Here is a 25771-nt window from a genome sequence, read left to right on the forward strand (position 1 = left end):
TCTTGGGTGTTTGGGCACCCTAGAGCTTGTTCATCTTGGGTGCCTTGGCGCCCTAGACGGTTGGTGTTGTTCGGAGCTCAATAATTGTGGTGTAAAGCTCTGGACAAGCGTCGGGGTCTCCAATTAGGTTGTGGAGATCGCCCCGAACAATTTGACGGGTACCGGTGACCACCCCCAAGGGTTGCCAAAGTGTACGGGTTTGGTGACCGCCCCCAAGGGTTGCCATTTGTACGGGTTCGGTGACCGCCCTCAAGGGTCCCTTAGTGGAATCACGGCATCTTGCATTGTGCAAGGGAGTGAGGAGATTACGGTGGCCCTAGTGGCTTCTTGGGGAGCATTGTGCCTCCACACCTCTCCAAACGGAGATTAGCATCCGCAAGGGTGTGAACTTCGGGATACATCGTCGTCTCCGCGTGCCTCGGTTATCTCTTACCCAAGCTCTTTACTTATGCACTTTACTTTGTGATAGACTTATTGTTTCTTGTCATATATCTTGCTATCACATAGTTGCTTATCTTGCTTAGCATAAGTTGTTGGTGCACATAGGTGAGCCTAGTTGTTTTAGGTTTTGTGCTTGACAAATTAACCGCTAGGTTTATTCCGCATTTGTTAAAGCCTAAACCATAATTATTTTAAAACGCCTATTCACCCCCCCCTCTAGGCGACATCCACGATCTTTCACTTACCATAGACTCAACTGCATTAAATTGGAAGTGGAATGGTCATTTAGCTGCATGTACCGCTTTAGATGGTCATAATTGGATGTTTCCTCTTGCATTTGGTTTTATTGAGGTTGAAGATGAAGATAATTGGACATGGTTTATGACACAATTGCATAGAGCACTAGGTCCAATTTCAAAGCTTGCTATATGTACCGATGCATGCAAAGGCTTAGAAAATGCAATTAAGAAAGTTTTCCCTCAGGCAGAACAAAGGGAGTGTTTCAGGCATTTGATGCAGAATTTTTCGAAAAGATATCGTGGTGACATAGTTGGACGCATGTGGGGTGCGGCCAAGACACATAGACCTTCAATGTTTGAGTACCATTTCTCCAAGGTTCTAGAATCTAGCCAAATTGTGGGCAAGTATTTGCAAGATTACCATAATCTGAAGCGGATGAGGTCTAGTTTTGACACCGAGATCAAGTGTGATTACATTCATAACAACCTCGCGGAGAGCTTCAACAATTGGATTAAAGGAATCAAAGATCTTCCTGTAGATGGGTTGGCTGACACACTTAATGGAAAGATAATGAAATTGTTCGAGAAAAGGAGAAAGATTGGGGAGAAGCTACAAGGACGGATGCTGCCAGCAGTTGTACAACAAGTGAATAATAGAACAAGAGGACTTGGGCACCTGAAAGTTACCAGATCAAGTAGGTGGAAGTGTGAGGTGAGGGACATCAACAAAGACAATTTGAGGCATGTGGTTAACATAGAACAGAGTGAGTGCACGTGCCTCGAGTGGCAGCACACGGGCAAATCGTGTGAACATGCACTTGCTTTCTTGATTGGAAAAAGGAACGTGAAGATGGAAGATTATCTTCATGAATACTACTCTCTAGAAAGGTTTAGGGCAGCTTATAGGGGGGTTGTTGAGCCTCTCACAGACCGGTCACAATGGCCTAATGTTAAATTAGACTTTTTGTTACATGCACCACTCCCCAAAAGTTCAGTAGGAAGAAAAAGGAAGTCAAGATTGAAAAGTTGCCTTGAAAAGGGAGGGGGAATTATAAAAAGAAACCACCACCAAAAGGTCAATTAGGAAGCCAAAACAGGTGCAAGAAGTGTAAGCAATTGGGACATAGGCAAGCTGGTTGTCCGACTAATGGAGTGAAGAAAAGGTAATTTGTATTGATTCACATTTGCTCTACTATTTTGTTTGTAACATTGGTTGAATTTGTTGGCAGGAACCAAAAATCTAGAAAGATAAAGCCAAACACCGAAATTGATGTTGAATGTACAATCCCAGGAGATGTCCTGCAAGCCAGCCCTCGTCCTGTCACAAGGAGGTAAAAATTAATGCTTTTCTTCAACTTCTCTAGTGGACATGAGATAATTTTTATCAAACAATGCATATTGTGTAGTCAATCATCTCTTCGTAGCCCTCTTGGAGGGATGTCTCCATTGGCTGTCCCACAAGACAGCCCTCGTCCTAGGACTAGGAGGTAAATTTATTTTTCTTCTCTTCAACATGTCTACAAAAGTGATTTTTTTGCTCTTACACAATTCATTTTGTGCAGTCAATCTTCTCTTGGTAGCCCTACTGGAGGTATGTCATCGTTGGCTGTCCCACACGCTAGCCCTCGCCCTATGACGAGGAGGTAACATTGTTTTGCTTCTCTTATCTGTACAAATGTGGCATGTTTTTATATATAATAAACAATATATTTTTGGGTAGTCAATCTTCTCTTGGTAGCCCTAATGGAGGGATGTCGCCGTTGGTTGTCCCACACGCTAGCCCTCGCCCTATGACGAGGAGGTAACATTTTTTTGCTTCTCTTATCTCTACGAATGTGGCGTGTTTTTATATATATTATGAGCAATGTATTTTTTGCAGTCAATCATCTCTTGGTAGCCCTCTTGGAGAGACATCTTCATCGCCTGTCATACAAGGCAGCCCTGGTCCAATCACAAGGAGGTGACGAAAATTGATGTTTTTCTTCAATTGTTCTTGTTTGTAGGCTACTTTTTTATGAATGAAATCGATGTATTATGTAGGCAACTTTCTATGGAAATAGAGACTCCCACTTCTCCATCAAATGTTGGTGTGAGGCCCGCAAAGAAGCTTAAGCCCAAGAGGAGAAAAATAGTTTAGAATGCCATTTTGTGATCATGTAGTGTGTAGTAGTCATCTTTATGAAATTGATGCTACTTCTTCGCGTAGTCAATGCTTTTGGATTGAATTCACTGTTTCAGTGTCTCTGGGATCTTGTCGTGTGCATAGTCAGTAGACGACTCGCTTTATGCTTCTGGATGCAACTTCTGAGTCAAGTACTCACCTTATGCTTTAAATCTGAAACTCATACATATTCAGTCTGGATTGTCAAGTTTATGAGCACATATGCACCTTATTGAGCCTGATTATGTGGATTGTCATATATATTTTTGTGACATGTGAAAATGGTACAGAAATAAGGAGAGGTCATGCCAAAAATTTTGGTGAAAATGCTGATGAAATTTTACTTATATCCATGTCAAGAAAACTGTACATCAGCATAGTTACAATCACTGAAGCTGAATTTTGATTGCATCCAAAGGAAGACATCCATATCCAGTTGTGACAGCAGCTAAAGCTAAGCCATCAACACAAAATAAAGTTGTTAGTGTATCGTCTTCAGGCAGCACTACTTCCCTGCTAAAGCAAGCAACTACAGCAGCGACCAGTCACAGCCAAGCACCGCAGCGAGCAGCTACAGCTAACTACAGCAGCGAGCAGCTACAGGCTCCAGCCAGCAAATGCACGCTACGGCCACGGAGCGACTTGGACTGCCACACGCTGCAGGGGGACTTGAAGTGGCGGCGCCATTCTTCTCCCGCACGGTGAGGAAGCAGCCGGAGCGCGGCGTACGGCGGCGCCCTTCTTCTCCGGCACAGCGTACGGCGGCGCCCTTCTTCTACGGCACGGCGTGGGAGCGGTCGAAGAGCGGCGGACGGTGGCGCCTCCGCCACAGGAACGGGCGGCGCGGGATAGGAGACGCGGCGAGGTCACGGCGCTCGGGGAGGAATCACGACGAGATGGCGGCTGGCTGTTGCGTTCCTCTGTTTCGATGTTCTTCTGTCTTCTGAATCGTCTCATCTCCTCTGTTTTCCATCTAATAACCTGTTGACCGGGCAAGAAAGACCAAAGGGCAAAATCGTCCAAAATATTATGACGTGTAGGCCCATATCAGAAAAATGAGAAAAAAAGCCAGTTTGTGTCATTTTATCCAGCCATAGAGAAAAAGTGTGTCATTTAATCAAACAAAAAGAAAAGTGTGCTATTTCCTCAAGGTACGAGGAAAGATGTGCTATTTCCTCAAATTGCTCAAAAAAAAGAAAGAGAAAATACAAGAGAAACTAATGCCAACAACGGCGGATCGACAAAAAACGAAGAAGCCTCGAGGCCGCTGCACCCACCGGAGATCGCCCACCAAGCTCCGAGCCTCCGAAGCACCGGTACCAATCAACACCTTCAAGAAGGGATGCGACGATGACGACGCTGCTGCTAAGGGTTTCCCCCGATACACTATGAGGAGAGAGGAAGGGTAGCCCCGACGCCCTTCAGGAAGGTCAGGCGGTACCCACAAGCGCCACCGCGTCGGTGTCGGCCAAGCCAACAGGGATTTCTCCCGATCCCAACCTCCACCTCTGGCACTTCAGAGCTCGCCACCAAATAGACCCTCACCCTGCGCCAACCCGGTCACGAAGCTTCCCACGCCGTCTCACCACGGCACCGTGAAGCATGGTCCGCACAAAGAGAGAGAGGAGCCGGGACTAGGGCAGCAACACCGTCGACACGCGGGAGGGCCCCACCTCCACCGTCGAAGACGGTAGTTGACCGGACGCAATAGCAGGAACATACCAGGCCCGTGGCCGCACAGGCCCGGCCGGGATCTCCGAGGCCCGTAAAGTTCCCGCCTTCGCGCTGCAGCCGGCATGCCGTCGACGCTGCTGCCCCTGTCCAAGCCGCTCCCCTGCCTCCCCGCACAGAGAGCCGCCAAGTAGAAGCACCACCTCCACGCGCACCGCCGGCCACCACCACCAGGTCACCGGACCGCCACCGGCCGAGCCACACCACCACCGCACGCCCGCGACGGAGAGGAACCAACGCAGCCGTCGGGGGCCCGAAGCCGGACCCCAGCCGCCGCCCACGCCGCCCGCAGCCCGCGCCGCCTGCCGGACGGATCCGGCCGCCACGGCGAGGCGCGCACCACCGCGCAGCCGGCCACGTCGCGCCACGCCCGCCAGGAGGCTGCGCGCCGCCACGCCGCGGTGCCCCGCGTCCGCACCGCGCCCGCACCCGAAGAAGCAGCCCGCGCCGCCCCGTCGCGCCGGGGGAAGAACAGGCCCCGCCGCCGCCGCCGCCGGCCGGGCTTCGCCCGGCCGCGCCCCCTGGCGGCGGCGAGGGAGTAGGGAGGAGGAGGGGAGGCTCGCGGCGAGCGGATCTAGGGCCCTCGCCAGCCGCCTCGCGGGTGGCGGCGCGGGGAGGGAAGGGTTTTCGTGACGGGCCTCACGATGGTCCCCTTCATCACCTACAAACAACCATTGGGGATTACTTTTGAACACACCGTGTTTGGTTAAGCCGACCTCGAACCTGATGATCTCCATCGTTTCCGATACAAGGCAATAGAGATGGCCGTCGCAGAAGGCAATATCCATGAATGTCTTAGGATACAGCCGCTCGAGATGGGCGGCGAGCAGGGGCGGAGACAGGGGGGGGGGGGGTGGCGAGCAGGGGCTAGACCCCTGCTAATCGCTCGCCCCCCTCAAACCTTTTTTAGCGGGCTGTGTGTACTGTACTTTGCTAATGGCCGCTGCTAATGGTGTCATTAGCCCATAAAAAAATATTATTCATTTGAACCAGCAACTCAGAATATAGACGACCAAAGCCCAATAGCCCATACATCTAGACAATGTGACCAACGACAACCTGGACAATGTGATCCGTCCGATTGATTGATCTACGTGCATGTTCTGCTGGATCTTAGAGCGTTTGCTGAGGCCGCTGGCCGCCGCGCGTGTCCTCCGCCGTCGTCCGTGTCCTGCTAGGGCGTCTGCCTTTGCCGCAGCGGCAGCTCGTCCCGACTACGACACCATTCACTTGTCCGGATACGACTAGACGAAGGCGGATTAGATCATCAGAAAGTCAGAATACGGATAGAGGCCGCGCGCTATCCAGGTGACTAGGATCGAAGATATTGGCAGCAGGTACCATTACACACCTGTAGTTTTTTTCATGAATTATGATCTTATTTTTTGCGGGAGAATGAATTATGATCTTAGTCTTTTTTTTTAGAACGAAGGCTCAAGAAGAGCCCGGCTTTGAATTAACAAAGCCATCAACCGGCCAGGAATTACAATTGCCCTTACAACAAGAAAGAAAAACAAAGAAATTGAAAACGGCAGATACAAGGTGCTACAATAGCAGCCTACAAGCACCACAACAGAAAGCACAAGAAGATACTACAGTAAGACTAACTTAATGCTCAAGGAGCCCTTCGACGCGGAAGAAACACCGGAGCATGACAGCGAGAGAACTTCAAGAGGAAAACCCGCCTAGTGGAGATGAACACGCCCTCATCAACTCCGAAAGGAGACCACCGTCATTGAACCTTCCCTCTCCAATTCCGAAGGGGACCCCTGTTGGGGAACGTTGCAGAAAACAAAAACTTTCCTACTCGTTTCACCAAGATCATCTAGGAGTTCATCTAGCAACGAGTCATCTAATGCATCTACATACCTTTGTAGATTGCGCACGGAAGCGTTCAAAAGAACGGTGATGATGTAGTCGTACTCGACGTGATCCAAATCACCGATGACCAGCGCCGAACGGACGGCACCTCCGCGTTCAACACACGTACGGGACGGGAGACGTCTCCTCCTTCTTGATCCAGCAAGGGGGAAGGAGAGGTTGATGAAGATCCAGCAGCACGACGGCGTGGTGGTGGATGCAGGGCGTCACAGAAGCAGGGCTTCGCCAAGACTACGAGGGAGAGACGTAACGGGGGGAGATGGAGGCGCCAGGGGCTGGTGTAAAATCCCTCCTCTCCCCCCCACTATATATAGGGGTGCCAGGGGGGGCGCCGGCCCTAGTAGATGAGATCTGCTAGGGGGGGGGGCGGCGGCCAAGGGGAGGTTTCCCTCCCCCCCAAGGCACCTAGGGGTGCCTTCCACCACATGGACTCTTCCATGGTGGAACCCTAGGCGCATGGGCCTATAGGGGGTGGCGCCCTAGCCCACTATGGGCTGGGTTCCCTCCTATTTCAGCCCATGTGGCCCCCCGGAACAGGTGGCCCCACCCGGTGGGCCCACGGGACCCCTCCGGTGGTCCCGGTACAATACCGATGACCCCGAAACTTGTCCCGATGCCCGAAACAGCACTTCCTATATATAATTCTTTACCTCCGGACCATTCCGGAACTCCTCGTGACGTCTGGGATCTCATCCGGGACTCCGAACAATATTCGGGTTACTGCATATACATATCTTCACAACCCTAGCGTCACCGAACCTTAAGTGTGTAGACCCTACGGGTTCGGGAGACAAGCAGACATGACCGAGACGACTCTCCGGTCAATAACCAACAGCGGGATCTGGATACCCATGTTGGCTCCCACATGCTCCACGATGATTTCATCGGATGAACCACGATGTCGAGGATTCAATCAATCCCGTACGCAATTCCCTTTGTCTATCGATATGTTACTCGCCCGAGATTCGATCGTCGGTATCCCAATACCTCGTTCAATCTCGTTACCGGCAAGTCACTTTACTCGTACCGTAATGCATGATCCCGTGACCAGACACTTGGTCACTTTGAGCTCATTATGATGATGCATCACCGAGTGGGCCCAGCGATACCTCTCCGTCATACGGAGTGACAAATCCCAGTCTTGATCCATGTCACCCAACAGACACTTTCGGAGATACCCGTAGTCTACCTTTATAGTCACCCAGTTACGTTGTGACGTTTGGCATACCCAAAGCACTCCTACGGTATCCGGGAGTTACACGATCTCATGGTCTAAGGAAAAGATACTTGACATTGGAAAACTCTAGCAAACGAACTATACGATCTTGTGCTATGTTTAGGATTGGGTCTTGTCCATCACATCATTCTCCTAATGATGTGATCTCGTTACCAATGACATCTAATGTCCATAGTCAGGAAACCATGACTATCTATTGATCAACGAGCTAGTCAACTAGAGGCTCACTAGGGACACGTTGGTGTCTGTTATTCACACATGTATTACGATTTCCGGATAACACAATTATAGCATGAATAAAGACAATTATCATGAACAAGGAAATATAATAATAATGCCTTTTATTATTGCCTCTAGGGCATATTTCCAACAGTCTCCCACTTGCACTAGAGTCAATAATCTAGTTACATTGTGATGAATCGAACACCCATGGAATTCTGGTGTTGATCATGTTTTGCTCTAGGGAGAGGTTTAGTCAACGGATCTGCTACATTCAGGTCCGTGTGCACTTTACAAATTTCTATGTCTCCATCTTGAACATTTTCACGAATGGAGTTGAAGCGACGCTTGATGTGCCTTGTCTTCTTGTGAAACCTGGGCTCCTTGGCAAGAGCAATAGCTCCAGTGTTGTCACAGAAGAGCTTGATCGGCCCCGACGCATTGGGTATGACTCCTAGGTCGGTGATGAACTCCTTCACCCATATTGCTTCATGTGCTGCCTCCGAGGCTGCCATGTACTCCGCTTCACATGTAGATCCCGCCACGACGCTTTGCTTGCAACTGCACCAGCTTACTGCCCCACCATTCAAAATATACACGTATCCGGTTTGTGACTTAGAGTCATCCAGATCTGTGTCGAAGCTAGCGTCGACGTAACCCTTTTACGACGAGCTCTTCGTCACCTCCATAAACGAGAAACATTTCCTTAGTCCTTTTCAGGTACTTCAGGATATTCTTGACCGCTGTCCAGTGTTCCTTGCCGGGATTACTTTGGTACCTTCCTACCAAACTTACGGCAAGGTTTACATCAGGTCTGGTACACAGCATGGCATACATAATAGAACCTATGGCTGAGGCATAGGGGATGACACTCATCTCTTCTATTTCTTCTGCCGTGGTCGGACATTGAGCTGAGCTCAATTTCATACCTTGCAACACAGGCAAGAACCCCTTCTTAGACTGATCCATATTGAACTTCTTTAATATCTTATCAAGGTATGTGCTTTGTGAAAGACCTATGAGGCGTCTCGATCTATCTCTATAGATTTTGATGCCTAATATATAAGCAGCTTCTCCAAGGTCCTTCATTGAAAAACATTTATTCAAGTAGGCCTTGATGCTGTCCAAGAGTTCTATATCATTTCCCATCAAAAGTATGTCATCTACATATAATATGAGAAATGCTACAGAGCTCCCACTCACTTTCTTGTAAACACAGGCTTCTCCATAAGTCTTTGTAAACCCAAACGCTTTGATCATTTCATCAAAGCGAATGTTCCAACTCCGAGATGCTTGCACCAGCCCATAAATCGAGCGTTGGAGCTTGCACACCTTGTCAGCATTCTTAGGATCGACAAAACCTTCCGGCTGCATCATATACAATTCTTCCTTAAGGAAACCATTAAGGAATGCCGTTTTGACGTCCATTTGCCATATCTCATAATCGTAGAATGCGGCAATTGCTAACATGATTCGGACGGACTTCAGCTTCGCTACCGGTGAGAAAGTCTCATCGTAGTCAACCCCTTGAACTTGTCGATAACCCTTAGCGACAAGTCGAGCTTTATAGATGGTCACATTATCATCCGCGTCTGTCTTCTTCTTAAAGATCCATTTATTTTCTATGGCTCGCCGTTCAACGGGCAAGTCAGTCAAAGTCCATACTTCGTTTTCATACATGGATCCTATCTCGGATTTCATGGCTTCCAGCCATTTTTCGGAATCCGGGCCCGCCATCGCTTCTTCATAGTTCGAAGGTTCACCGTTGTCTAACAACATGATTTCCAAGACAGGGTTGCGGTACCACTCTGGTGCGGAACGTGTCCTTGTGGACCTTCGAATTTCAGTAGGAGCTTGATCAGAAGTATCTTGATCATTATCATTAACTTCCTCTCTAGTCGGTACTGGCACCTCAGGAACATTTTCTTGAGTTGCGCCATTTTCCGGTTCAAGAGGTAATACTTCATCAAGCTCTACTTTCCTCCCACTTACTTCTTTCGAGAGAAACTCTTTCTCTAGAAAGGACCCATTCTTGGCAACAAAGATCTTGCCTTCGGATCTGAGGTAGAAGGTATACCCAATAGTTTCTTTAGGGTATCCTATGAAGACGCATTTTTCCGACTTGGGTTCGAGCTTCTCAGGTTGAAGTTTCTTCACATAAGCATCGCATCCCCAAACTTTTAGAAACGACAGCTTAGGTTTCTTCCCAAACCATAATTCATACGATGTCGTCTCAACGGATTTCGACGGAGCCCTATTTAAAGTGAATGCGGCAGTCTCTAAAGCATAGCCCCAAAAAGATAGCGGTAAATCAGTAAGAGACATCATAGACCGCACCATATCCAATAGAGTGCGATTACGACGTTCGGACACACCGTTACGTTGAGGTGTTCCAGGCGGCGTGAGTTGTGAAACTATTCCACATTTTCTTAAGTGCGTGCCAAATTCGTGACTCAAGTATTCTCCTCCACGATCTGATCGTAGAAACTTGATTTTCCTGTCACGTTGATTTTCAACCTCACTCTGAAATTCCTTGAACTTTTCAAAGGTTTCAGACTTGTGTTTCATTAAATAGATATACCCATACCTACTTAAATCATCAGTGAGAGTGAGAACATAACGATAGCCACCGCGAGCCTCAACACTCATTGGACCGCACACATCAGTATGTATGATTTTCAATAAGTCGGTTGCTCGCTCCATTGTTCCTGAGAACGGAGTCTTGGTCATTTTACCCATAAGGCATGGTTCGCACGTGTCAAATGATTCATAATCAAGAGACTCTAAAAGTCCATCAGCATGGAGCTTCTTCATGCGTTTGACACCTATGTGACCAAGGCGGCAGTGCCACAAGTATGTGGGACTATCATTATCAACCTTACTTCTTTTGGTACTCACATTATGAACATGTGTAGCATCACGTTCGAGATTCATAAAGAATAAACCATTCACCATAGGAGCATGACCATAAAACATATCTCTCATAAAAATGGAACAACCATTATTCTCAGATTTAAAAGAGTAGCCATCTTGAATTAAACGAGATCCTGATACAATGTTCATGCTCAAAGCTGGCACTAAATAACAATTATTAAGGTTTAAAACTAATCCCGAAGGGAGATGCAGAGGCAGCGTGCCGACGGCGATCACATTGACCTTGGAACCATTCCCGACGCGCATCGTCACCTCGTCCTTTGCCAGTTTCTGCTTATTCCGCAGCCCCTGCTTTGAGTTACAAATGTGAGCAACTGCACCGGTATCAAATACCCAGGAGCTACTACGGGCACTAGTAAGGTACACATCAATTACATGTATATCACATATACCTTTTATTTTGCCGGCCTTCTTGTCCACTAAGTACTTAGGGCAGTTCCGCTTCCAGTAACCGCTTCCCTTGCAATAAAAGCACTCAGTCTCGGGCTTGGGTCCATTCTTTGGCTTCTTCCTGGCAGCTTGCTTGCCGGGCGCGGCAACCTCCTTGCCGTCCTTCTTGAAGTTCTTTTTACCCTTGCCTTTCTTGAACTTAGTGGTTTTATTGACCATCAACACTTGATGTTCCTTCTTGACTTCTACCTCCGCTGATTTCAGCATTGAGAACAACTCAGGAATGGTCTTTTGCATCCCCTGCATGTTGAAGTTCATCACGAAGCTCTTGTAGCTTGGTGGAAGCGACTGGAGGATTCTGTCAATGACCGCATCATCCGGGAGATTAACTCCCAGCTGAGACAAGCGGTTATGCAACCCAGACATAGTGAGTATGTGCTCACTGACAGAACTATTTTCCTCCATCTTACAGCTGAAGAACTTATCAGAGACTTCATATCTCTCGATCCGGGCATGAGCTTGAAAAACCATTTTCAGCTCTTCGAACATCTCATATGCTCCATGTCTCTCAAAACGTTTTTGGAGCCCCGGCTCTAAGCTGTAAAGCATGCCGCACTGAACGAGGGAGTAGTCGTCAACACGTGTCTGCCAAGCGTTCATAACGTCTTGGTTCTGTGGGACGGGAGGATCACCTAGCGGTGCTTGTAGGACATAATCTTTCTTGGCAGCTATGAGGATGATCCTCAGGTTCCGGACCTAGTCCGTATAGTTGCTGCCATCGTCTTTCAGCTTGGTTTTCTCTAGGAACGCGTTGAAGTTGAGGACTACGTTGGCCATTTGATCTACAAGACATATTGCAAAGTTTTTAGACTAAGTTCATGATAATTAAGTTCATCTAATCAAATTATTAATGAACTCCCACTTAGATTAGACATCCCTCTAGTCATCTAAGTATTACATGATCCGAGTTAACTAAACCGTGTCCGATCATCACGTGAGACGGACTAGTCAACGTCGGTGAACATCTTCATGTTGATCGTATCTTCTATACGACTCATGCTCGACCTTTCGGTCTTCTGTGTTCCGAGGCCATGTCTGTACATGCTAGGCTCGTCAAGTCAACCTAAGTGTTTGCATGTGTAAATCTGTCTTACACCCGTTGTATGTGAACGTCTGAATAAAACACCCGATCATCACGTGATGTTTTGAAACAACGAACTGTCGCAACGGTGCACAGTTAGGGGGAACACTTCTTGAAATTAGTATGAGGGATCATCTTATTTACTACCGTCGTTCTAAGTAAACAAGATGCAAAACATGATAAACATCTCATGCAATCAAATAATAAACGTGACATGATATGGCCAATATCACATAGCTCCTTTGATCTCCATCTTGGGGCTCCATGATCATCTTGTCACCGGCTTGACACCATGATCTCCATCATCATGATCTCCATCATCGTGTCTCCATGAAGTTGTTCGCCAACTATTACTTCTACTACTATGGCTAACGCGTTTAGCAATAAAGTAAAGTAATTTACATGGCGTTCCTCGATGACACGCAGGTCATATAAAAGAATAAAGACAACTCCTATGGCTCCTGCCGGTTGTCATACTCATCGACATGCAAGTCGTGATTCCTATTACAATAGCATGAACATCTCATACATCACATATAGATCATTCATCATTCATCACAACTTTGGCCATATCATATCACAAACCACTTGCTGCAAAAACAAGTTAGACGTCCTCTAATTGTTGTTGCAAGTTTTACGTGGCTGAATTAGGGTTCTAGCAAGAACGTCTTCTTACCTACGTTAAAGCCACAACGTGATTTGTCAACTTCTATTTACCCTTCATAAGGACCCTGTTCATCGAATCCGCTCCAACTAAAGTGGGAGAGACAGACACCCGCCAGCCACCTTATGCAACTAGTGCATGTTAGTCGGTGGAACCGGTCTCACGTAAGCGTACGTGTAAGGTTGGTCCGGGCCGCTTCATCCCACAATACCGCTGAAGCAAGAAAATACTAGTAACGGCAAGAAAGTTGACAAATCTACGCCCACAACTCATTGTGTTCTACTCGCGCAAGAAGAACTACGCATAGACCTAGCTCATGATGCCACTGTTGGGGAACGTTGCAGAAAACAAAAATTTTCCTACTCGTTTCACCAAGATCATCTAGGAGTTCATCTAGCAACGAGTCATCTAATGCATCTACATACCTTTGTAGATTGCGCACGGAAGCGTTCAAAAGAACGGTGATGATGTAGTCGTACTCGACGTGATCCAAATCACCGATGACCAGCGCCGAACGGACGGCACCTCCGCGTTCAACACACGTACGGGACGGGAGACGTCTCCTCCTTCTTGATCCAGCAAGGGGGAAGGAGAGGTTGATGAAGATCCAGCAGCACGACGGCGTGGTGGTGGATGCAGAGCGTCACAGAAGCAGGGCTTCGCCAAGACTACGAGGGAGAGACGTAACGGGGGGAGATGGAGGCGCCAGGGGCTGGTGTAAAATCCCTCCTCTCCCCCCCACTATATATAGGGGTGCCAGGGGGGCGCCGGCCCTAGTAGATGAGATCTACTAGGGGGGGGCGGCGGCCAAGGGGAGGTTTCCCTCCCCCCCAAGGCACCTAGGGGTGCCTTCCACCACATGGACTCTTCCATGGTGGAACCCTAGGCGCATGGGCCTATAGGGGGTGGCGCCCCAGCCCACTATGGGCTGGGTTCCCTCCTATTTCAGCCCATGTGGCCCCCCGGGACAGGTGGCCCCACCCGGTCGGCCCACGGGACCCCTCCGGTGGTCCCGGTACAATACCGATGACCCCGAAACTTGTCCCGATGCCCGAAACAGCACTTCCTATATATAATTCTTTACCTCCGGACCATTCCGGAACTCCTCGTGACGTCTGGGATCTCATCCGGGACTCCGAACAATATTCGGGTTACTGCATATACATATCTTCACAACCCTAGCGTCACCGAACCTTAAGTGTGTAGACCCTACGGGTTCGGGAGACAAGCAGACATGACCGAGACGACTCTCCGGTCAATAACCAACAGCGGGATCTGGATACCCATGTTGGCTCCCACATGCTCCACGATGATTTCATCGGATGAACCACGATGTCGAGGATTCAATCAATCCCGTACGCAATTCCCTTTGTCTATCGATATGTTACTCGCCCGAGATTCGATCGTCGGTATCCCAATACCTCGTTCAATCTCGTTACCGGCAAGTCACTTTACTCGTACCGTAATGCATGATCCCGTGACCAGACACTTGGTCACTTTGAGCTCATTATGATGATGCATCACCGAGTGGGCCCAGCGATACCTCTCCGTCATACGGAGTGACAAATCCCAGTCTTGATCCATGTCACCCAACAGACACTTTCGGAGATACCCGTAGTCTACCTTTATATTCACCCAGTTACGTTGTGATGTTTGGCATACCCCAAAGCACTCCTACGGTATCCGGGAGTTACACGATCTCATGGTCTAAGGAAAAGATACTTGACATTGGAAAACTCTAGCAAACGAACTATACGATCTTGTGCTATGTTTAGGATTGGGTCTTGTCCATCACATCATTCTCCTAATGATGTGATCTCGTTACCAATGACATCTAATGTCCATAGTCAGGAAACCATGACTATCTATTGATCAACGAGCTAGTCAACTAGAGGCTCACTAGGGACATGTTGGTGTCTGTTATTCACACATGTATTACGATTTCCGGATAACACAATTATAGCATGAATAAAGACAATTATCATGAACAAGGAAATATAATAATAATGCCTTCTATAATTGCCTCTAGGGCATATTTCCAACAACCCCTGCCCCTCACCCTGGATCGAAGGGCGCCGGACCGTTGCAAATTGGAGCAGCTCACCCTAGAGCAAGGAACGGTAAATATTCTGGAGCACCTTGGGAGCTTCTCAGCATGACCAAACCACTGAGCAAAGATCGCCAGAAGAAGAGCCCGACCATAGCCCACTGGTTCATACACGAAGAAACGAGGCTGCTGAAGGACCAGGACGCCAATGGAACAAATAGCAGAGTTGAATAGCGACCGTAGCTGAGATAAGATCAATGCTCAATGAAATAATGTCCAGACCACCCACACCGTGTTGCTGCTCACTGGGAGAGGAACCCTATCCCCTTCCCTACCATGGCAATGGCGCTGACGCATCCGCAAGCACACACACACGGCCGGTCTACAAGACAATAACAAGGAGCTAATCTTGTGAAAATTGGCATCCCGGCGCTACCTCCAACTGCCATGTTGCTGCTCGCCGGAAAACCACATCGAAACGCCAGTGCACACCCCCAACTCGCCCAAGAAGGCACCTTCAGCAGGGTGACGGCGCGGATGCCGCGCCGCTGCCGCCAAGCCCATAACTGGCTAAGGTTTTCACCCGGGTATGAGAAGGGAGGGAGCGGGGATCGAACCTTGACGACGCCTCCGAGAAGGGTAACGGCGCCAGCAGGCGTCGCCGCCGTCGTGACCGGAAAGCCGACCAAAGATTTCTCTCGGACCGATCTCGCACCTCCGGCGTCCCCACCTTCCTTGGATCCGGCGACCAGCGACCGCCACAGACCACATCCAGTGGGGAAAGGCGAAGGAAGGGGGAGGAAGGACCTCCAGATCTGACTCTCAGCCAGGGGCACCAGGCCACCCGACGCGACCTGCGCCCGACGCCTCCACCGCTTGCCGCCCGCACAGCCAAGCCGCACCGCCCGAGGCCGCCGCCTCGGCTTCCAAAGTCCTCCGCGAGAAGACGAAGCAGCAAGGCCTCGCCGCCGCCTTCCCTGGTAGTCGCGCAGCCTTCGCCGGCAACCCCTCTGGCGGCGGCGAGGAGTGGGAGGGAGGCGGACGGGGTTCGGCGGCTAGGGTTGTGTCGCCGCCCGCGTCGCCCCGAGCTGTTGACAGTTATGATCTTAGTCGCCGGGGGGTCATTATGATCTTAGTCTGGTCAATAAGTGCCTACAAAATAGGGCTGTTGACAGTTTGTGCTATTTTACGTGTCTAATATATGCACCGTGATGGATTTCCGTATCATGTAGTCTTTTCTAGTGAAGAACGGCCTCAATTTGAGTCTAAACTTGCCCATTTCTAGCTGGATGTTTGCAACCATCTAAACCTAAAAATCTTGTCTTCACTTGCCAATTAAATCGTTGGATTATTTTAAACAAATAAAACTACTATGGTTGATCCTTCATTTGATGTGTACCGCGACAACCGAATTGAACAAGCTTTTTTCGCTATAGATGTTTTCAAAACAGAATGGAGACGGTTTTTTAGACATTACATGATTGTCTATATTGATAAGGAAAAATAGTTGTAAAATTCACATTATCAACTTGTTCAACCCTAGTGGTTGTACAGCTCAATTTAAGTTAACAGAAATATAACATTCTTTTGTAGTTTCATATATACATTTTAATGATCGTCAACACTATCTGAGAGTTAACAATGGAGACAGATGTATCTCACTACATTTTCGTAATGAAAATGGGGCCGTGTCGCCCCTTTGATCAACAAAAATGTTTCGTGACTTTTGTGAATGTTAGCTTTTCGCCCCCCTCATATCTAAATCCTGGCTCCGTCCCTGGCGGCGAGGAGAATATCACCTTGAACGGAACAAACCGGTCGTCAACCAAGGATCCTCCTCTGTTTCGCAAACGGACGATCCTCCTCTGTTTCGGGGAGAGCGTCACCTCGGCGCCGGAGAAGAGGTTGACGATCCTCAGAGGGGCTTCCAAGAAGGAGACCCAGCCGCTGGCCGCCTACTATGCACCTGCCGACGGCCTCGTCAGGGAACCGGAAGCGCGGCGGCAGGACGACGCCGTCCTCGAGGCAGCACGTGTGCTTCGCCCTGTCGCTGCCGCCCGGGTCGAGGACCAGCCACGGGATGAGACGGCGCGGCGGGTGCATCGAGGCGACGGCGCGCCACCACCCGCACACGGCGGCGAAGCTTAGCCGGTCGGCAATCGGGCCGGCGACAAGCCTGAGGTAGATTACGCTGAGGAGATCGCCCGGGAGGGCGGACCACCGCTCCGTCGCCGCCGTCGGGATGCTGCCGTCGGCGGCCGTTTGCGTCGGCTCCTCCATTTCCGTGGCCTAGATTAGATCGGCCGACGAGTAGTCCGGCCATGGGCCACCCGACCCGAACAGCCCGGCCCGACCCGAACAGCCCGGCCTGACCCGGCCCGACGCTGCTCCCGGGCCGGGCTGGGCCTAGGTTTTGAGCCCGAAGACTAGGTCGGGCCGGGCCTGAGCCCGCTGTTTATGTCATTTACTGAAGAGGCCCGGCCCGAGGCCCGAGGCCCAACGTGTTTTTTGCTGTGATGGGCCGGGCTCGGGCCTGAAAACTAGGCCCGACGGCCGGGCTGGGCCGGGCTCGGGCCTGAGTTTTCTACCTCGGGCTTGGTCAGGCCCGGCCCGAAGCCCGGCCCGGCCCGGAGGAGGGCCAGGTCTACTGACGAGACAACAAACTACATGAGGTTCTGCACGTACGTGTGCGTGCGCGTGACCGACCACCTAACAGGCCACCACGACGATGGGCATTCCACAGGCTTGTCCGCGGGCGGCCCAGCCCGGCCCACTCCGCCCCTTCGTCTGTCTACTACCCGCCGCCGCTTCTTCTTCCCTGACAAAAAAAAGAATCAGCTACTTTTACATATATGTACTCCATTGTGTATGTGTTCTTTCTTTTTTGCGGGTATATATGTAAGTGTTCGTAAATACTTTTTTTTAGAAAAGGAGGATGACCCCCGGCCTCTGCATCTGGGAGATGCATACGGCCACTTTATTGATTATTCTCGAGGACCTTATAAAGTATTACAACAATGTGCCTGAATCCACCATTTTGGCAATATATGCCGCTACTCCTATCCAAAATGATGAAGGGATGCTAGCTGGGCCACTACCCAAACCACTCACCTAAGCCTAACATTAAAAGCCGAAAACCGAAACACTCATTCAGAATCCCCAGCCGCGCCACATACCGGGTCTGGGGCACAATCCGGTCAGACGCACTCGTGTGTCGTCGCCGTCATCTTCCACAGGTCCGTCTTCAGATCATATTGAGGCTTCTACCTTGTCTGGCCACTCTGTCATCGACGCCACCATGACGCCAGACAGTAACCTCCTCCTGCGCGAGTCCATCTCCGTGCATCGGACGCCGAGCCTTCACAGCACCATGCCGCCGATATCCGCCGTCATCAATGTGTGAGATGAAGCACCGCTCCACCATCCCCCAGCCAGCACTTACTCCAAAACGATGCCCCTAGAAGGGAAAGCGATAAAACGCCATCATCGTCCGATCCGGAAGACACAGATCTAGGGTTTCCCCCGGAGCATCCCGAGCCTGATGACACAGACTGCAATGACGATGCCTCGACAAGGGAACGACATCTAAGACGCCGCCATCATCCGCCATGACCGTAGTCGGCGCGATTTTCATCAGCAGTTGCTCCACCAGACGTGCGCCGCCAACGTCGTTGGTCCCTTCAACCGGAGCAAACTCCAAAACAATGCCCTAAAGAGGGACTACGATGCAAAAGCGCCGCCATCGCTCGATCCCAAGGAGATCTAGGGTTTCCCCCGGAGTTGCTCGCGCTGTCTAAGGACCAGACAAGGGTAGAATCCCGGCGGATCTACCCAGCTGCCGACGAGTCGCACCCGCCACCGTGCCGACGGCAGACCAGCGACCAAGGCCCACGCTTGGACATAGATCCGGCCGCACCGCCGCGGACCGATTCGGTCACGCCACCGCCCGCCAAGCCTACCAGTTGTCGCGCCCGACGCGCTCCAGCAGCCGCCGCGTCGGCCGCCGGTCCGCGCCCCACGCGCGCATCCGGAGTCGCCGCGAGCACGCCGTCCACGCCCAGGCCGCGCCGGAGCTCGGACCAAGGCCGCCGCCTCCTACCCGCACCACCGTCCGCGCCAGCCGCGGCCCGCGAGGTCCCAGATCTGGACCGCACGAACGCCAGCGACCGCACGCCCGCAACGGCGCGCCCACCGCCACGACCAGCCGCAGCTCCGTGCGCCGAAGACCACCTCCGCCGCACGAGGACGCCGCCCCGGAGCCGAGCACCGGAAAGCCGCAATCCGCGCGCGAGATCCCCTTTCTCCCAAGCGAACTGCAACCAGAGAGTGCCCCGCCGCCGCCGGCTCCGCACAGGCTTTGCCTGCCGGAGGCCACCGGCGACGGCGAGGAAGAGAAGGAGCCTAGAGGGCGGAGGCTGCGCGCGCGCGCGGGGGGGGGGGGGGGGGGGGGGTGGGGGGGCGGGGGCGCAGGGGTCGCTGCCCGTGTCGCTCCCGGGGAAGGAGCGGCGCGGGGGCCGGGCACTTTGGTCCCGCTCACGAAATTTTGAATCGAATGTGCTCCTTTTATTCATCGGTGCCGATTATAGAACTCGATTTCATATCTTGCTCTAGATCTCTGAAGCCCTATGATTCTTGGGTTGTTGGGAAGCAAAGTCTTCATATTTTGAATATAAAAGTTTAAGACATGAATTGGACTTCCCGGGGGCATTTTCTTTTCGCCAAGGGTGCCAAGGAAAAGAAACCATATGCGCCTGAGGAGGCAATTACAATGAAATCAGTGACTTGTTTGCCTACTTTAAATGTTTAATTTTCTCAAATCTGTGTCCAGCATAACCCAAGAGAAGCCACCATTGTTGTAGCTTTCATTGCGATCCATCTATCTCCTTCCAGACCAAAAAGAGAAAGATAGAAAGTACGCAGATATAGCTTCACATGCCCAACAGGAAAACATTTGACACTAAGTATAAAACACTTTAAACAGCACCCAGAGCAACCGCAAGGGCATCTAACGCCCACGGCGTGCACCGCGCCGTCCACCCCGCTAGTACATATAACAAAATCAGCCACTTCCCCTAAAAAAGAATCAGCTACTTCTACATATATTGGTTATAAGAAAAAAAAGAGTAACACGCCTTGAAAGAAAATGCAAAAGAAACAGCGATCAATGTAATCTTCTTCAACAAAAATAAAAGAAAAATCACGCTTCTCTAAAGTTGTGTCACGATGTGTCAGCCACATGAATCTTCTCGCACAGCAGGCGCGGTCAGCAATCTTCAAATCATTCAAAAAGGTCACATGAATCTCGACTTGTCCTTATGTGTATGATAATTATTCTACATTAGATCAACCAAACACACAAGGGTCTAAAGAAATACATAAATGATGCAAGCTCCTCGCATGCTCGATGAATTAATTGTTTTCAGGTAAAAAAAACACGAAACAAGAAAATAGGAGAAGCAGGACCAAAACAAAACTTTGCTAGAGATCCGGAGGAAAAGGCCACATGGGAGGATATTTTATCACCGCCCGACACATAGTGCCCCACTCACGTGATGCCCTCCTCATCTTTGTCAACACTTTCATCTTTCTTGTAGTACACATGACAACCATCACTGTCCATACTCGTCAAGAACACCTTGGCGTCCTCGGGCAAACAATCTTTTTGTGGGTAGCAACGATGGTGGGAGTAGTAGATGTGGTTTCTCTGCGGACTTCCATGCTCACACGTCGACCCCAAGAATAAGGCTTGGTCGCATAGGCTCTTCACATGTTCCAATATATACGCGCCATGTCCGACATCAACTAACTTGAAAACCATGAAAAAATGCCCCCTATTGTTGGGTGACCGCCAATCCCATCGTCTTTTCTTCCTTGTCGCTATCATGATCTTGCCACCTAGCTCGATAATATACACGACACACTCATCCGGATCACCATCACCCTGCAAGTACAACCACCGGTCATGTATATCCAACCATTGAGGATCACCTTTGAACACGCCATTTTTGATTAAGCCAACCTCAAACCTAACGATATTCATCGTTTCTAATACGAGGCAATAAAGATGGCCGTTGCAAAAGGCAATATCCAAGACCGTCGTCCCAGCAAATCCTTGTGGCGTCCATGCAGACTTGGCCCACAGATTGCGACTTCAGACCTGCCGATGATGGCAGCGAGGATACAGCCGCTCGAGGTGGGCGGCTCGGAGAATATTACCTTCAGCGGAACAAACAGGTTGGCGCGCGGGCGTAAACGGATGATACTCCTTTGCTTCGCCGAGAGCGGCACCTCGACACCACCAGAGAAAAGGTTCACTATCCTCGGAGCTTCCGAGATGGCGGCCCATCCACCATCGTGGCCGCCAACGATGCGCCCGCCGACGGCCTCATCCGGAAACCAGAAGCGCGAGAGGATGATGCCGTACGTCCTCAACGCAGTACACGTGCTTCCCCTTATCGTTGCTCCCCGGATTAAGGATCAGCCACGGGTGGACACGGCAGCAAGGCGGACACGGTCGACGCTGTTCGCGAGTCGCTGAGAATATCGTCAGGGAGAATTGACCACCTCTCCGCCACCGCCGTCACGGTCCAGCCCTCGATGCTGCTGCCGCCGTCGTCGCCGGCAGCTGCCTTGTGCGTCGGCTCCTCCTCCATCTTTGTGTCCGTGTGCGTGCGCCTGCACGATTGTAATAATCGTTTATTGTTCGGCCGACGAGACAAACTGTATATAAGAGGTCGGTGACAAACCTAAGCGGACACGACGATTGGGCTTCGATAGGCTTTGCTTCTGGGCCCGGCCCAGCTCGGCCCACTCCGCCCCTTCGTTTTTCTACTACTACTAGTCTCCATCTGGGCGAAGGCGAGACCAGACCTCACCACCGCCGCCGTCGCCTGCTCTCCCCGCTCGCGCCGCCCGCCCTAGAAAAGCCCGCGACTTTCCCGCCGCCGCCACCCACCGCCGCCGCAGGGATGACCGAGGACACGGAGACGAGGCCCGCGTCGGCGGGCGCGGAGGAGAGGGAGGAGGGGGAGATCGCGGACGACGGAGACGGCTCCTCCGCCGCGGCGGCGGGGCGCATCACCGCCCACCCGCTCGAGAACGCCTGGACCTTCTGGTTCGACAACCCGCAGGGCAAGTCCAGGCAGGTGGCCTGGGGGAGCACCATCCACCCCATCCACACCTTCTCCACCGTCGAGGACTTCTGGGGGTACCGCCTCCCTCCCTCCCCTCATCCCCAACCCGATCCCCCTCTCGTTTATGTGGTCCGATTGGATCCTCTCCCCTAAGATTGGCGTCGCTGCGGTGGCTGGGTGGGTGAAATTTTGTTCCTGTCGATGTGCTAGGTTTAGTGGATGCGATTGGGGATAGGCAGGTAGCCATTATTTTTGCGTTGGTCAGTTTGTCGCGGTTCATCTATGAGGGGCAGCGCCGTGGTTAGTGGTTAAAAGCGGCCAGGGTTTCCTTGTAGCTTGCAATTGAAAGCGTTGTAGCGTTTTGTCCGGTGCGCACGTCTGGGTTTGAGATTACGAGGAGGCTTGTATAACAGCACCATGTTTCATAGGCAGGAAGTGGACACCGTGTTCTGAATGATGCATATCTTCAAGCTTGCTACTTGTTGATGCCTAATAGTAATTCATACTGTATTCATTCATTATTACTGTCACCATGATTATTTGATGGACACGTCGTTGTACTGTCGTGTGTTATGCTGTTTTTTTTTGTTCTGGTTGTCTAGGTGTACATTGAAGAATTTTTTTATTTTAGGCTTCGGTTTTAAGAATGATAATTCTATATGTGTAAATTCAGTTGTCTTGAATTAGCCCATTGTTCCTAACAATGAAGGATACCCGAAGACAGTAAGTTAGTTTCCTTGCAAGCCATTCATCTTAAGTTGACGCAAGACGCACTCATAAGTTTTTTCGAGATATTTATGTTGACTTTAGGAGGAACTAGTGTTACATACAGCTAAGATTACTTAGAATACTCAATGTTCTATTGTAGTCTTAAGAAATTCTGTAGGTTAAGTTTGTGTAATATGGTACTCATACTTGACACCTCTAAAAGCTACTACTCCGTCCCATAATGTAAGATGTTTTTACAAGCTAACATAGCTTGTAAAAATGTCTATACATTATGGGACGGAGGGAGTAGTTTATATTAACTAAAAATATACTTATGTTAATGGATCTAGTTCTATGAGAAATTTTCAGCCACCTGCAAGCATGCCATGTTCACAGATTCGAGATAGTCCATTAAGCTGCTGAATAGTTTGTATTGCCTGACACTGTAGCTTGCCTTAACCTGTTCACCAGATTATCTATCATACTCATGAAATATATTTCAGGATGATTTCTTTCGTGCTAATAGCTTGCTTTAGATATTTGATTATGTTTGTGTTGATAATTTAATTAGCATTTTCATTTGTTTTGAGCTTTTGATATTATCTGTTGATATATTCCTTTTGTGTCTAACAAGTTGAGTGGTATTTCAGCCTTTACAACAATATACATAACCCTAGCAAGTTGAATGTGGGAGCCGACTTCCACTGCTTCAAGAATAAGATTGAGCCTAAATGGGAAGATCCCATTTGTGCCAATGGCGGTAAATGGACCATCAGTTGTGGCAGAGGGAAATCTGACACATTCTGGTTGCATACTGTAAGGATCTTTTGCATTGTTTTTGTTGCAGAATTATCTTTTCTCTAACTTCCACCCTGATTCCCTTTTCACAAATATTATGTTTAGTTGCTGGCAATGATTGGTGAACAATTCGACTTTGGTGACGAAATTTGTGGAGCTGTCGTTAGTGTGCGTCAGAAACAGGAAAGAGTAGCTATCTGGACTAAAAATGCTGCCAATGAAGCTGCTCAGGTATGTATTATAAAATGTACTCCCTCTGTCCCAGAATATAAGAGCGTTTTTGACACTATGCTAGTGTTAAAAACATTCTTATATTTTGGGACGGAGGGAGTATAATATAAAACTGTTCTTTGATTACAGGCAACAGCCATGTAGTTTACAACATCGTAGACATAAGCATGCATAATAATATTGTGACCTGCATATAAAAAGGTTGACCTGACTGTGTAGCCCTTTACAGTGTGATTGTGCTAAATGTCAGTATGTATGCAATGTTCCCATTTCATGTGCATAATTGAATTAACTTGTATTCCTGAAAGGATGTATGCAGTATACCTTGAACAACAGAACATTGTTGATGAAACTTGACCTGTTATCTTCCGGTTTACTGTGTTTCTATGTCTTCTTTCCCCAAAATAAGTTTGTATTAGAAGAAAGTTTCACTATTTCAACCAAATATTCCAGCTGTGCTACGTAACTCCTAAGCTATTTCAACTCTTCTTGCAACATACGCTCATTTGTCTGTCTTATTCTCCGGCTATATTTTTATGTCAACTCCTTGTGTAAGCATTTAATTGTGTTAGCATTTGTTGACAGTGTACTCTGTAGCATCATAAAGTGTGATACATTTAGTAGATCTTTATACTCCATTGGATGGCAAGACATGTTTATTTGAAGCTCCATTGATAAATGTTCTTATTCCCCCAGCATAGTTCTATTTATTTTCTCTCATATGCACTCATTCATTAGCATTATGCAAAATACTCCCACGTCATTCTAAATCAATCATCAGAGGGTACCTGGGTAAATTCTATCACCTATTTGTGAAGTACAAATAGGTGAGGGAGTACTATTAACGGTTTTGTTTTCTGTGCCGCTGTGGATACATGAGCATATGTACTGTCTAGTTTCTGTTTGTATCATTTCCAGCCAATCAGCGTTTATTAGTTTCTGAGCATATTTCCTATTTTATTTACCAGATAAGCATTGGCAAGCAGTGGAAGGAGTTTCTGGACTACAAGGACTCCATTGGGTTCATTGTTCATGTGAGTCGCTTGCACTTGAGCCTGGATTGCATTGTGTCTTTGCTGTCACCGTCTGACACCGTCTCTTTCTGCTTGTTTGCAGGAGGATGCAAAGAGGTCTGACAAAGGCCCCAAGAACCGCTACACTGTTTGATCCCGTGACTCGTTGATCCTGAGAGCTTCCACAGCAGGCCTGCCTACTCTTGGACGCAAGAAGGTTTCTCCTGGGATAGCTTAGCTTGTAGCGGGCGGATGCTATTTTCCGATATTATGTGTTTGCTGTGAATTGCTTGGAAGACATAATCTAACATCGTTGTGTTTGTCGTCGTTGTACTCCATAAGACACATTTTAATTTATGAAGAGTTATTTTATGAGAAGCGATAACTGTTTGAGCTGCCGCAGTGTTTACACTACTGCTTTGTCCATCTTGGACTTAAGATGGTTTCAGTGCAGAAGATTGCTCAATTATGTGTCATTCCAAACCTAGATGTTATGGTTGGAGTTACAGAGTTCATACTCCCTCCGTTCGAACATACTCCCTCAATCCGGAATTACTCGTTGGAGAAATTCCCTCCATCAGGAATTACTCGTCGGAGAAATGAACGTATCTAGGCATATTTTGGTTCTAGATACATCTATTTTTATTCATTTTTGTGACAAGTAATTTTGAACAGAGGTATAATATGTAACTGTTTTTTCACCTTGTTTTTCTAAAAAAAATATCAACATCTACAGTACCAAATTTGTACCATAAAAGCATTCTTATATTTTATTTATTTTATATTGTAGTTGTTGATATTTT

At 49.2% G+C, this 25771-nt stretch overlaps 1 protein-coding gene and 2 pseudogenes across 2 annotated transcripts; 2 read left to right on the plus strand and 1 right to left on the minus strand.

The window, feature by feature from the left end:
- The first annotated feature begins 692 nt into the window (after nucleotides 1–692).
- LOC147982386 (uncharacterized) lies at nucleotides 693–2783 on the plus strand (annotated as a pseudogene). Its single transcript, XR_015599187.1, has 6 exons — nucleotides 693–1843; nucleotides 1910–2011; nucleotides 2087–2167; nucleotides 2243–2323; nucleotides 2401–2481; nucleotides 2560–2783. The product of XR_015599187.1 is annotated as an uncharacterized LOC147982386 (transcript).
- Nucleotides 2784–19840: 17057 nt separating this feature from the next.
- On the minus strand, nucleotides 19841–21738 carry LOC147982387 (uncharacterized; annotated as a pseudogene).
- A 186-nt stretch (nucleotides 21739–21924) lies between these two features.
- On the plus strand, nucleotides 21925–25346 carry LOC125546301 (eukaryotic translation initiation factor 4E-1). The gene is made up of 5 exons (XM_048710522.2): nucleotides 21925–22292; nucleotides 23577–23742; nucleotides 23830–23955; nucleotides 24924–24989; nucleotides 25072–25346. Exons 1-5 carry the CDS (start codon nucleotides 22054–22056, stop codon nucleotides 25120–25122), a joined length of 648 nt encoding a protein of 215 aa, XP_048566479.2. The 5' UTR covers nucleotides 21925–22053; the 3' UTR covers nucleotides 25123–25346.
- Nucleotides 25347–25771: the final 425 nt, after the last annotated feature.

The sequence above is a fragment of the Triticum urartu genome, chromosome 3A, assembly GCF_056163025.1.
Source record: "Triticum urartu cultivar PI428250 chromosome 3A, HENAU_Tu73, whole genome shotgun sequence".
Taxonomy (NCBI): Eukaryota; Viridiplantae; Streptophyta; class Magnoliopsida; order Poales; family Poaceae; genus Triticum; species Triticum urartu.

Coding starts and splice junctions, on each gene's coding strand:
- LOC125546301 (XM_048710522.2), top strand. CDS start 22,054: ATGACCGAGGACACGGAGACGAGGCCCGCGTCGGCGGGCGCGGAGGAG. Junction 22,293..23,576: donor ACCGTCGAGGACTTCTGGGG/GTACCGCCTCCC, acceptor GTGGTATTTCAG/CCTTTACAACAATATACATA. Junction 23,956..24,923: donor CTGCCAATGAAGCTGCTCAG/GTATGTATTATA, acceptor TTTATTTACCAG/ATAAGCATTGGCAAGCAGTG.